We start from the raw sequence: 14,829 nt of genomic DNA on the forward strand, positions 1-14,829 counted from the left end.
GTCTAGCTGGAATTATACCTCCAAGAGTTTTCAGAGCTTTTAGGAAAGAGCTATGTTGCCTTGCATCTGGGTCTAATACACTCAAACTCCTAAGTACTTTATTGTCCAGTGGTAATTTGTTCTGTAGATATATGCCCCAGCATTTATAGCCAGATACCACTTTTTCCAAAAAATTTTCAGTGATAGAGTCTTTCTTTGGCATTGATGAGATCAACTTTCTTGTTTTTCCACCCAAAAACTCAATCTCAACAGCTTTCATCTGCTTTCCAGATCTTCTTGTAAAAGCTTCTGGTTTCAGGAAGTACATTATGAAAACCTTGAATAATTCCAGCTGTTTGTCATAAAGCTGATGGACCATGGGCTGTTTTGTTTGGAACATCATAACATACTTCTTTAATATTGGGAAAACAGAAGTGTTGAAATGCAACACCAGGAGAGTTCTCTTTTCTTGGAACAACACCTTCAAAAGCACATTTTGTAACTATATATTACAATCAAACATTATGATACATATTAATTTCCATGCCACTATATCTTTTCAACGGAAAATAAAATTACCTTTTCAAAAATCCTTGTTTTTCTCATCTTTCCATCGCTTGTCATGGACTTTTTCTTCAGGTAGTTGTGGATACTATCTAGTTTTGCTTTTGCAGGTTCACTTACTTTCCTGTCATTTAAAATCTTTCTAATAATAAGCGGTAAATTTTTCTATCTTCCAACTTCAGAAATCCAAAATAGAAGACATAATATGCATCCCAGAGCCATTGTGTTCCAGCAGCAATATCATAACAAGTCATCCATCTATGACTCACAAATTTCTCTGGTGTTGTAAACTTTATCCCTAGAATTTCACAGACCTCAGCAAGTTTTTCTCTCAAGTCTACAGACCTGCGATAGTCTGTGTGGAGATCTGTAAAGAGGGACTCCACCCAGTAATCAAATGGAGCACACAACTTTTTGCTTGCATTATGCAAGTGGTGACAAATGTCACCATCTATGTCTAAAAGACCTGGGGCTCTTGGCTCTCTGATTTTTTTCTCCAATCCATTTTTGGAACCTCTCATTACTGCACATGAATCCATGAGAATAGAAACAACATTAACCCATGGAATACCATTGGAGTTAAAAATTTCATCTAATGCCTCCAACAAAGATGATGTATCCACAGTAACAAATTCAATTGAAGTTAAGTGTTCCAAGACTATGCGTCCCTCAGATTCAAGGAAGTAACTCACCAAAACTGCTAATACATGCTTGTTGTTGTTTGATGTAGCTTCATCGATATTAAATGAAAATGGACTGGTACGTAGTGTTTCCAAGGTCTGTTCACGGATAGTCTTAGCTAAACCATGGGAGAGGTTTTTTAAGTTGCAAGAACTTGTTACCAATCCCATTGTATAAATTATACAATAAAATATGTTCAAAACAAAACAAACAAAACAAACCATGGGTCATCTTGTACAATGCACTAGTCCTATCCATGCTTAGATTTTGCAAAGCTTTCCTATCTTTTGCGAGTTCTTTAGTTAAGTTTAGTTAAGTTGATAAGGAGGAGCTATGGTCATGGGAAGCGATTGCTCAGTTAGTGTCCCCAACACCATAGCCTGGTTTCCTGCAATGAGAACCAAGAGCTTTTGGTTAGGCATTTTAACAAGTTATCACTGGCATCTAAACACTTGCAATGTCATGTAAACTACTATTCAAAATATACAGAGAGATTGGGCAGCCCCCTTATCCTAAAGAAGCATGTCTCTCATTTACTAACCTCTGCATTGGCCACTCTATCTGGTAAGGGAATAGCTTGAGGTAGTGGTTTGCTGTCTGAAGATTTCGATAAATTTTGAACTCCTGGAAGCGTGAAGTTCGTTATAACACTCCTTGTATATTTCATGTGACTCTCCGAGTTACAATGTTCAAGCAAGGCACTCTTTCCCTTCAAGCCGTATGATAGGATTTCAGTACACAATGTACATTTTGCCTCTCCCGGGGAATTTCATTTCATGTGACTCTCTATCATCTTTATAATCCATTCCGATATTTGCTCTCCTATGAAATTTCCATTACTGCATTTAACTTGTACACATAAGTCCAACCAGTCCCATCGAAATTTGTTTTAAACATCTTTGTTAATACTGGACACATCTCCACTTCTGTCCATGCTCTCCATCATTCATCCAGTCTAATTCAATAATGCGCTTTAAACCTACCAATAATTGACTTCTTGGAAAACGTTTTAAAGTTATCTACACCTGACTTTCGTAAAACTAGATCCCAATACGTTCACACACTAGAAAAATGATATAACATGTTCATTTTTTGCTGTTGGTATTTATTTAATACATCATCAACATTTTTTACTATACTGATAATTATCACTATCAATCATCAAAGTACTGAGACAGTACTGAAAGACGGGGTCAAAATAATCTTCATGCTAGATTTCACAAATGTGATTTTTTTTTTTACGAGTTTTAATAACAACTTTATTTTTTCATTAAGACACTAAAAACAAAACTATGAATAATATACATTCACATTTTTCATTTAATTTGATTTGAAGTAGAAATTTTAATAATTGCTCAGTCTGGAAACCTTTCTGAACTGCTCCGAAATTCATCAGGTACGAACTAATAATTTTTCCGGAAGTAAACAATGGATGATGCGTACACAGTCATAATAATACGCAGGATAGTACTTTGTCTACTAGTGTTATTTCCAGTTAATATTTTCAGTTTTTAATTATCAAAATACTTTATTAGTTGAGTTAGACAAAGGTTCATATCAATTTCTTCAGTTTGATACAAAATGTTGATGTTTTGATCGAAACAATTTCTGCACTCTTTCGTATGCGTAGATTTAATTCATGTGTTATCACCACGGCTTCCGTTTTCTATTTTTAGGCCTCTCAGAGTAAACTAAAAGACGGGGTCACGTGACCCCGTCTAAAAATGACGATCTTGAAAGATTTACACCCCCCCCCCTCCACACACACATTTTCTCATTGGATTTGCATTGATCTCAAAAATGATCATATTGACTTTCAAATTTGTGGAAATCTGCGTTTCCGCGGAAAAATCACATCCCTGATCCAAAACTTGGTTTACAAACAGCCTCACCTTGAACAACGGATCAAAGCCCACCTGTCCTCTGGGTACCTGAAGTTCATTGTCTGTGATGTGAAAGTTACTCAAAATGAGTAAAAAACGATCCCTGGACATTTGTTCTCGGAAGAATGGAGTGTACTGAACATCATCTGTTGCTCAGTAGTCGTGAACGTCATTCTTTAGCACTAGTCCCATGCAAATTACCAAGCTCAGAAAAACTTTCATCTCCGCCATGTTGACGGGATGCCTTTGTTTGAGCCGACTGTACTGGCTAACATTTTCGGCTTCTACTCGTCTTTGGTCATACAAATTTGTTTGTTCGACCAATAAATTTATAAAATCATCATCGACAAACATTTTAGAAAAGTTAATGGCTGAAAATCATCCACATTCACGTTTAACTTAATTCTCTTCTCCAATGAAGGGTGCATTCATCGGCGTGGCGTCATCCCGTGACCAACCTTCTTCAACATCTATGGGTAAATCCCGGTCATTGTTGGGTACAAAGTCCCCCAGGTACTTGTGCAAGTACATTTCTATTTCCTACTTGCACATCTCCTACTTCAAAGCCTTCAAACTCTTCTTCGTCACTATCGTCGTTAAAAAACTGTAATACTTCCTTGTCATCACTCCAGTTTACACTCGCCATTTTACTTTCAATCGATTTTTTTGTAAACATTCAACCTCTGTATTTTTCATTATATTACTCTAATAACTCTAGAAACCTTCCTAACGAATAAAGTAACCAATCAGAAATTTATTCAGTCATCATACACAATCCAAGTGAATGGAAATTCCCCAAAGCTACTCAGGTATGAAAAACAACAAAAGTTGCACTCAGCAGTGGAGGCCTGGTAAATACAGAGTGGCTATAGTTGCGCATAGCAGTCAAAGGGTTGTTTTTCAAATGGCACCAAGGTCAATGACTGTATGACCTTGACTTTGACCTCTATGCTAAAAATATAGCCTTTTTGAATTTTGAACTTTTGACCCATAAGAGGTAGAGATTTTATACATGTATTTGGTATCCATACTCCATTAATTAAGTTCTTTCAATTACACCAAGGTCAATGATCTTGTGACTTTGACTTATATGCTAATTTTATTTTCAAACTTTGTTGCCACCAGGTGCATAGCGTTTCACAAACACATCTTGTTTTTGGGGGTTTTTTTTGTTATGAATTGTTTCTGTTTGGTATCTGAAACTTTTATAGTACAGAATTCTTCAGAAGTGAAGAACCCTCACCCCCTACCCCCTCCCCTAGGTTGTTGATTTAAATATTTTTAAATTGTTATTAATATTTGTCATTGTATATCATAAATATTCTATGAGAGCTGCTTCAGAATGTATGAACATAGTTTGAAAATAAGAAAATCTGTTTTCCCCCTTGTGTGTATATCATGATGTTGAATCATAACTGCACTATAATGTTACACCAGTAAATTTGTAAAGTATTGGTTGTATCAGATACCATGAGCATTTTAAAGAAATTATTTTATGTATTTTTTTTCTGTGTGGCCGTGAATTTTTATAATGCATACATTTATTAATTTTTTTTTTCCAAAGATCTTATAATTCTGCTTTGTTTCTATGTATGATTTTTTAAAAAAGATGTCCTAGGAGGCTAGGATATCCTAGGAATTCCTGATTTGCTAGGACATTTTAAGTGTTGGGATATCCTGGGAAGTCTTGGTGTATTGATTCCCGAGCTTTTTCTAGAACCCCTTTATTGGGACTGTCCAAGGAAATCCCAGGAATTCCTGTTCTAAAAACATCTCAGGATATCTTAGGAATAATCCTAGGATTTTTTCAAGATATCCAAGGAATAAATCTTAAGATTATCTTAGGATTTCTTAGGACATCTCAGGAATTTTCTGCTAGTTATTTTGTCATATTATGTTTTGCTTTGTCTAATTTGTATGTACATATACATATTTCTTCTTTGATTATTCTGTCATTTATTTTAGTAAATAAATTGTTGATTATGTTAATAATCTTTGTTTATATATAATTATACTGTAACATCAGCATGCTGAGAGAAATGTTTAGTTTCCCTTTTGGTACCTCATTTTGTATTCTGTTATTTTTAAACAGCCTCGCCTTCAGTTTATATTACAGCGTCAGTAGCCATTGTTATCTTGTGAAATACCACCATCCACCCCGCCACTCACCTTGAAAAAATTGCCAATGAGGATTTATTATTTTTCCAAAATTGTAATAAGCTTGTTGTTTATAGTTTGTATATAAATTTGCTTTTATCCTATTTATGAAGTGTTATTATTAGGTCTTTCCACCTTTCTGTGGAAAGACCTATTGATTTTCTTCTGTTTCTTATTATTCTTCTTCCCTATTATTCTTTTTTTCCTTCCGCTGATTTTTTGTTTCGACATTTATCGAAAAGACTTTTTGTTCAACGTAAAGGTCATTAAATGTTAGGAACAAATTTGACCCAACGCGTATGAACTATGACCGCTTTCGAAGTTATTGCCCCTTTCGCAAGAAATGCTTGTTATCGCTATTTCTCCGAAACCGTAACCCATAGAAGAATGAAACCTTCACCAATGTCTTTGACTTCTTGAGGGGATTCTGGAATCTATTCATTGCGAAAGTATTCGGTGACCCCTTCAATGAGTTATTGCCCCTGAAAGTCTTTGAATTTTACAAATAATTAAAAATTTTCAAAACAAGAAGATGTAGAGACATGGGACCAACTGCATAAGATTCATTGACCCTTTATCTTAAGATTCATGTAAAGGTCATAGGTCAAGGTCATTCCAAAATTGAGAAATTAAGCTCTTTTTATATCTTTTGTGTCTTTTAACATATACAAACTGTCTTAGCATCATTAATATGTACTCTTAAAACTATTTTAAAGATTTAATTTGTATCCCTTAAGATTGACACTATTAAAAGTTATTGCCCTTTGTGCGAAAAACCTTGTTATCGCTACTACTTCGAAACTGTAGACCGTAGAGACACCAAACCTTCACTAATGTGTTAAGGGTCTTTAGCCCTGACTTCACTGTATAAATGCGAAAGGATCTGATGACCTCTTATATAAGTTATTGCCCTTTAACTTCTTTGTACTTAATATAAAACCTCTTATTTTTCTGTGAACAATAAGACTCCTAGTTATGTTTAACCTTTATTCCAGTTATTTAGAATATTTTCCTAGCTTAAATGTACATAATACTTCTGAATCATAAAGATTCAAAGCTTCGGTTTCAATTTTTCTAATCATGCTGACGTATGACATTTTATCATGCTATGAAGTTTTCCTTATCAAGCCTCGAACTTACACTTTTCTCCCCGTCATGCTGACGTATGACATTTGATTATGCTTACGCTAAATATTCCTTAGCTTAAGATTAAGATTGGTCTCCTAGTCATACTGACGTATGACACTCCATCATGCTTACGGATGGTATCCCGTTATTTTCAAATTCCAAGCTTACGCTTGGTGTCCTAGTCATGCTGACATATGACACTCCATCATGCTTACGCATGGTATCCCGTTACTTTCGAATTCCAAGCTTACGCTTGGTGTCCTAGTCATGCTGACGTATGACACTCCATCATGTTTTACGCATGATATCCCATCATACCTCAAAGCTTACGCTTCGAACGGCCTAGTCATGCTGACGTATGACACTTCATCATGCTTACGCATGATATCCCATTATTTTTGAATTGGCATTCTTGATTCAAATTCATATTAAAATTAAATTTTCACCAATCTTCCCCCATGCTTTCTTGAGGGGAATACCATTTTTTATACTGTGATTATGTTAACACTCATTGCAGAGTGTGTCTTTTCATGTTTTTTGCAATATATGTCATATTCAAACGGTAAATTTTTCTCACCCCGGTTTGGCGTGCATATGCTTTCAGTGCTTATTTAGCTGAAAGTTTTTTGTTTAACTGTAAACCTTGTCAGTCCCCAATGTCCAATATGGAATGTTTATTAATAAATTGTTCTTAAACTGTATTTTCTTTTGTTATACATAAATGACCTCTTCTATTCCTCTACTGAATGTTATGTCTTGTCTTTAATAAGGAGGTTAAGTTATTCAGGTATCCATAAAACAGGTTTATGATAATAAAACATTTATGGGTACTGATCTTTACTATTTTGTATTTGTCTACTTTTCTTTAAATAGAACAGTCGTATGTGTAGCCTGCGCATGCAGTTTTTCTAGCGTCAGTCACCATTTTTATCATGTAGAAATTACCCTAACAAATAAGTAACCACCGCCCTGCCCACCTCCTACATTTTTCAACATCTTTATGAAATCATATTTTCAGTATATTTGGCCACGGATTTGCCCCATCTTTTCAATCATATTCAGTATACTATGTAAGATTTGCATGTACATCACATTTTTTATAAATATTGCATAATCGTTTGTGATCTATGTTTCATATGTTTTGCTTTGTATTATTTGTTGTTTACTTAAAAACGTATAATTTTGTTTGGTTATTTTGTCATATTATGTTTTGCTTTGTCTTATTTGTATGTACATATACATACATCTTGTTTGATTATTCTGTCATTTATTTTAGTAAATAAATGACCTCTTCTATTCCTCTACTGAATGTTATGTCTTGTCTTTAATAAGGAGGTTAACTTATTCAGGTATCCATAAATACAATAGACACTTGCCTATTGTGTAAGATATGTTTTTGCCATTTGCTTAGTGCTACAATTCAGTACATTCAAACTTGGGTATATGCTACTTGTCACTAATTACAATAAGTCTCCCTGGAGTCTCTTGTCACCATTGACTATTCTACCAGTTGCAATAACTTAGACCACCACATTGTAAACATATTGGGTATAATTACAAATTTTGCTGAATATATAAATAATATTTATGTTAATCTTTAATATTGATTTCCTGACAAGAGTCTGACTTTGTTAAAATTGATTACTGTGAAATCACAAATTTTTTGTGGGTGTTAAATTTTCGCTGTTTTCAATTTATGAAGAGACCCACAAATTCATGCCCACCGACCAAATGTAAAACGTTACATACATAACTACTCAAAAATTCTATATTCACAAATTCAAATCCTCATGAACCAAGAGTTTTTACTCAAACCACGAAAATTTGACCTCACAAAAATATGTGATTTTACAGTAATCTGTTTCAGAGAAGAAGCTGAAAACATTTAACGAATGACAAATGCTGATGAACCTGAGTGACTCAGGTGACCTAAAAATTACTAACCTTGACAGTTACTGTCCCCTGAATTTTTTCTATGTCCCCTAATATTGCTGATAAAATGGAAGACTTCCCACTACCAACTGGTCCAACAACTGCTACTAAGGCTCTTTCTGGTATATTAATATTGATTCTGTAAAAAAAAAAAAAATGACCAAAGGTGTTAAGTCATCAACTGAGTATGATACAATGTTCCCTGAAAATGATAAAAAAAAACAGGGTTGTCCCTAAGAATTGACTAGAAGGGGGCATATAACAAGAAGCCAATAGGTCACATCACTCACCTGATCACTGTGATTACAGCAAAAATCAGTTCAGTTTTAAAAAGTTTTTATGACTTGAACATAATTGAACTATACTAACTATAGATACTTAGATATTTCTTTGACTGTGACTTTTTCCCTACAAGTTTGAACTTTAGGTATGGTCCTACCATACCCCTCGGGGTCATGATTTTAACAAATCTAAATCTACAGGATCTGAGGATGCTTCCATTTAAATATGACCAATCATAACTTTTGCTGTTCTTGATAAGATTTTTTTTTTTTTATTCCTTTATATTACTATGAATACCTTTAATCATCAACTGTGGCCCCATCCTATCCCAAGGAAGTTATGATTTGAACAAACATGAATCAACCATATATTACGATACCTATGAATAGTTAATATTAGTGTTGTACCAATAATCAGAAAACATCAATTGTCAGTGAAAAATGCTACTGATTCCGATGATTGATTATAATTTTTTCATTTTTCGATCTAATAAAGTACATTCCAGAATTATCTATTTCTGGTTTAAAATTTATTTCTTCTTCATGAAAGAAAATGGTGTCGGCTTCTGACACTAGCCAACTAGCATGAAGCAGAGGTGTTAAGGAACCGAGAGTAAAGTTTGGTGTGGGCTCATAAAATTTATAACTTGTTCACCCATGTGGTAAATTAACAAGAGGCCCAAGGGCCTTGAATCATTCTTCTGATAAATTGTACAATCTATCACTGCTATTTGAAGCCTCTAACTCTAAGTATCCCAAGATGCATCAACTGGCAAATTTTTAATGATTTTTAGCCAAGTAAAGACTGAAGATATTTCAAAATAATTATAAAATACCTTAAGTAGGTCACGGAGACCTACTTTTTGATTGAAATTTTCTGAGGACTCAAGATGCATTAATTGACAAAGATTAATGAAGCTAATAAGTACCTGAGATATTCAAAAGTAGGTCATTGTGACCTACTTTCTGGTCTACAATCTCCTTAAAACCCAAGATGCATATGCTAACAAAGTTTCACAGTTCTAAGCTAATTAGTACCCTAGATACTAAAATGTAGCTATAAAATGTCCAAAGTAGGTCACTGTGACCTACTTTTTGAAAGATATTCTCTGAAAGCCCAAGATGCATCAACTAACAAAGTTTGACGATTCAGAGCTAATTAGTACCCCAGATACATAAATACCCTAAAACCTTGAAAATAGACCGCAGCTTATTTTAAGTTTTGGTAAGAAAGTGGGGGCTTACTTTCAAAACCGTCTTTTTCTCAAATCACGTCTTATTATCAAAACAAAAAACCGGTAAGCGACGAGAGTAATTTCACGGCTTTTTATCAAAACAATAGATACATGTAAATTATAATCGATCCATTGTGAACTAACACATTATTCAGATATACTGTAGTTTTACCAACAGACACAGGCAATTTTTTGTTGTTAACCGCTATATTTAAAACTTGGTAATTATTGTAAGAATGTAAACTTGTTGAACATGGTAAATTTATATATTTATAACCCGCTGATAGTTTAATTATGTTGGAAAGCTTTTTTAAGAGAGTTAATTAAAAGTTAATTTTAGCTGCATACCCCGGTATTCAAGCCGCCATAGGAGGATGTTATTTATAGATGTTTGCACATTCCTTTGCCACATGCTTGCATAATCATAGTGCGTACGTATCAAATCAGCCAGATATTGGGTTAAATAAAGCTAATTTTTATAATAAAATATAAACAAACTAAATTTATTTTGATTTTAAATAATTCATTTCAATTCATTTCAATTTTAAATGTTAACACTCTCGTATACGTCAAACGAGTATATAATTAATTAAAGGGAACTATATAGTACAGTGGAGCCTCATTTATCCGGACGCTATGGTTCCTAGTCAATTTGTCCAGATATTGGAAGAGTCCGGATATCTGAGTTACCAGCTAAACAAGACAAAATAACATTAAAAATTCTGTTCCCATGAAAAGTCGTCCGGATACTGAAGCATCGAGATATCTGGCGTCCAAATATCTGAAGGTCCACTGTATATAGGTCCCTGATAATTATTTTTGTCATTTAATGATTATCTTAACACCCTAAGGTCAAGAGGAATCTTTGTGTGAAATGAAAACCTACCAAATTTATCCATAAGAAAGATATGGACCGGACACAAATTATGAAATTTTTCTTCCAGTGACCTCGAACTTCCCCAAATGACCTTGGGTCAAGATCATGAAATACCCTTAGGTTATGAGCAATCTTTGTGTGAAATTAAATTCTACCAAGTTTATCCATAGGAAAGATATGGACCGGACACGAATTATGAAATTTTTCTTCTAGTGACCTTGAACTTCCCCAATGACCTTGGTTCAAGTCATTACACACCCTTAGGTCAGGAGAAATCTTTGTGTGAAATGAAAACCTACCAAATTTATCCATAAGAAAGATATGGACCAGACACAAATTATGAAATTTTTCTTCTAGTGACCTTGAACTTCCCCAAATGACCTTGGGTCAAGATCATGACACACCCTTAGGTTATAAGCAATCTATGTGTGAAATTAAAACCTACCAAGTTTATCCATAAGAAAGATATGGACCAGACACGAATTATGAAATTTTTCTTCCGGTGACTTTGAACTTTCCCAAATTACCTTGGGTCAAGGTCAAGACACACCCTTATTTCATGTGCAATCTTTGTGTGAAATTAGAACCTACCAGGTTTATCCATAAGAAAGATATGGACCGGACAAATATTATGAAGTTTTTCTTCCAGTGACCTTGAACTTCCTCAAATGACCTTGGGTCTAGGTCATGACACACCCTTAGGTCATGGGCAATCTTTGTGTGGAGTAGTAGATTCTAATGTTCCTCCGTAAGAATAATATGGACCGGACATGTTTGCACAGACAGACGGACAGCTAGACAGTTGGACAAGGTGATTCCAATACACCCCAAAAACTTCGTTTGCAGGAAGCATAAAAAGTAGGTCACTGTGACCTACTTTTGACTGAACATGATGTGAGTCCTAATATGCATCAACTTACAAGATTTGATGATCCAAGTCTTAAAGTAAGCAAAATATCAATGATTTTATAAAGTAAAAATTTTGGTTAACTTTGAAATGACCTTGAGACCACGCCCTTTGCCCAAGGGTAATTCCCCGTGCAACTTTTAATCTTGTTGTTGAAATATAATATGCAAAATTTGATTTTACAAAGTGAGAATTTCAATTTTCATTTTAAACAAATGTATTTTATATTTAATTATAGTATCTACTTAAGTGGTGATCCAAGTGATATATTCAAAGGATTAAAAAAATCACAGAGATTGTGGATTAACAGATTTAGATGACAAATTTGAAACTTTAGGAGCCCATGTGGCTAGTGGAAATTTTAAATTTAGTTTAAACCCTGCATGCATATACAGACAAATGCCATAAGTATTCGGTCAACATGGCGACTTGTTTACGCTTAAAAATGAAAATACATACTCTGAGTCTCCTGTTTTTGTATATACACGTCATCGATGACGAAGTGTTCTTAATTTAGATTTTTAGTCACATGATGTACCACATGATGTATCACATGATAATTTGTTGTCGTGTGTAGATTGCGCAAGTTGTCAGAATTACGAATTTGAAACAACAGATGTTTGTAAAACACTAATGCCCCCCTCATCCTAAATTGGAATTTTTCCAAGTCCAAAAGGACATGACTCTGTCAAAAATGGCGCAATAGTACCCAAAACAGAACTTGACCAAGATAGTCATCTGATAAATCTGTATACCAAATTTCATTTCAGTATGTAAAACCTCTGAAAAGAAAATGAAAGGAAACTGCAAATAATTGGAATTTTTCTAAGTCCACCGGGCATAACTCTGTCAACAAGAGGCCCATGGGCCACATCGCTCACCTGAGCACTGTGGCTAGGAAAAAGTAGAAATCGGTTTATTATTGAAAAGTTTAAATCAAGAAGTAGTCCCATGACCAATCATGGCCTTGCTATTCTTGAGAAGAAGATTTTTAAAGAATTTTCCTATATATTTCTATGTAAAACTTTGGTCGGCCATTGTGGCCCCGCCCTACCCCTGGGGGTCATGATTTGAAGAAACATGAATCTACACTACATTAGGATGCTTCCATATAAATATGATGAATTATGGCTTTGTCATTCTTGAAAAGAAGATTTTTAAAGAATTGTCCTTTATATTTCTATGTAAAACTTTGGTCGGCCATTGTGGCCCCGCCCTACCCCGGGGGGTCATGATTTGAATAAACTTGAATCTACATTACCTGAGGATGCTTCCATATAAATATGATCAATTATGGCTTTGTCATTCTTGAGAAGAAGATTTTTAAAGAATTTTTCTATATATTTCTATGTAAAATTTTGGTCGGCCATTTTGGCCCCGCCCTGCCCCCTGGGGTCATGATTTGAATAAACTTGAATCTACACTACCTGAGGATGCTTCCATATAAATATGATCAATTATGGCTTTGTCATTCTTGAGAAAAGGGTTTTTAAAGAATTTTACTATTTATTTCTATGTAAAACTTTTGTCGGCCATTGTGGCCCCGCCCTACCCCCTGGGGTCATGATTTGAATAAACTTGAATCTACACTACCTGAGGATGCTTCCATATAAATATGATCAATTATGGCTTTGTCATTCTTGAGAAGAAGATTTTTAAAGAATTTTCCTATATATTTCTATGTAAAACTTTGGTCGGCCATTTTGGCCCCGCCCTACCCCCTGGGGTCATGATTTGAATAACATGAATCTACACTACCTGAGGATGCTTCCATATAAATATGATCAATTATGGCTTTGTCATTCTTGAGAAGAAGATTTTTAAAGAATTTTCCTATATATTTCTATGTAATCTACAGTACCTGAAGATGCTTCCATATAAATATGATCAATTATGGCTTTGTCATTCTTGAGAAGAAGATTTTTAAAATATTTTCCTATATATTTCTATGTAAAACTTTGGTCGGCCATTGTGGCCTGCCCTGCCCCCGGGGGTCATGATTTGAACAAATTTGAATTTACACTACCTGAGGATGCTTCCATATGAGTTTCATCTTTTCTGGCCCAGTGGTTCTGGAGAAGAAGATTTTTATAAGATACCATTAATTTTTCATTAATTCATAATTATCTCCCCTTGGAAGGGGGCTTGGCCCTTCATTTGAACAAACTTGAATCCCCTTTACCCAAGGATGCTTTGTGGCAGGTTTCGTTAAAATTGGCCCATTGGTTTTTGAGAAGAAGTCGAAAATGTGAAAAGTTTACAGACAGACGGACGGACAGACGGACTACAGACAAAATGTGATCAGAAAAGCTCACTTGAGCTTTCAGCTCAGGTGAGCAAAAAAATGGTGCGATCGTACCCAATGCAAATATAAGTAATAAAAAATGATTATTCAGTGAACATGGCATTATGAATAGCAATTGCTCTGCTGGCATATTACATGATGCGCATCATGGAATATGCTAGTAGAGCAATTGCTATTCATTAAATGCCATGTTCACTGAATAATGTTGTATATGTAATAATTTTTCAATCTGGTATCTAAAACTCACTTCTTTAGAGTAACTGTTCCTGAGATTTTCTCCCAAGCAAATGTACCATTTTCAATCACAACAGCATCTTCTGAAATTACAAAACATTACATTGTGCCATATACATAATTATTATGAATTATTTTGAATTATTAATGTCTTTATTATTCATATATTAAATCTGTGCAATAAATTGCTAACTACAAGAATAAACAAAATGTGTTTGTGAAACACTATGCGCCATGCAGCAACAAAGCTCAAAAAAGCTATTTTTAGCATAAAGGTCAAGGTCAAAAGTACATTTACCTTGGTATCATTTGAAAGAACTTAATTAGTGGAGTATGCATACCAAATATGAAATTTCTGTCTCCTTATGGTTTAAAAGTTATGGTGAAAGTTCGAAAAATCTATTTTTAGCATATAGGTCACAGTCAAGGTCATAAGGTCATTGATGTTGGTGTCATTTGAAAGAGTTTAATTAATTAGTGGAGTATGTATACCAAATATGAAGTCTCTATCTCTCATGGTTCAAAAGTTATGGAGAAGGTTAAAGTTGACAACAGACAGACAGACGGACTACAGACACAAAATGTGATCAAAAAAGCTCACTTGAACTTTCAGCTCAGGTGACCTAAAAATGTATTTTTCAATGGTTCAAATAACATGTGTTCATG

General features: G+C 34.5%; 1 protein-coding gene and 1 pseudogene across 3 annotated transcripts in view; both read right to left on the reverse strand.

The window, feature by feature from the left end:
* Positions 1-1,082, reverse strand: part of LOC134279699 (uncharacterized) — a 1,597-nt pseudogene extending 515 nt beyond the window's left edge.
* The window catches only part of LOC134279700 (multidrug resistance-associated protein 1-like), a 333,553-nt gene that overhangs the window by 97,591 nt on the left and 221,133 nt on the right, over positions 1-14,829 (reverse strand). For all 3 annotated transcript variants that reach the window (XM_062762127.1, XM_062762126.1, XM_062762125.1), the window contains 2 exons: positions 14,177-14,246; positions 8,337-8,463 (listed from right to left, as the gene is read on the reverse strand). In XM_062762127.1, the coding sequence (XP_062618111.1) occupies positions 8,337-8,463; positions 14,177-14,246 (197 nt within the window). The remainder of the gene's footprint in view (positions 1-8,336; positions 8,464-14,176; positions 14,247-14,829) is intronic.

Source organism: Saccostrea cucullata, unplaced genomic scaffold (assembly GCF_032062105.1).
Source record: "Saccostrea cucullata isolate Sc308-1 unplaced genomic scaffold, CSIRO_AGI_Scuc_v1 ctg515, whole genome shotgun sequence".
NCBI lineage: Eukaryota > Metazoa > Mollusca > Bivalvia > Ostreida > Ostreidae > Saccostrea > Saccostrea cuccullata.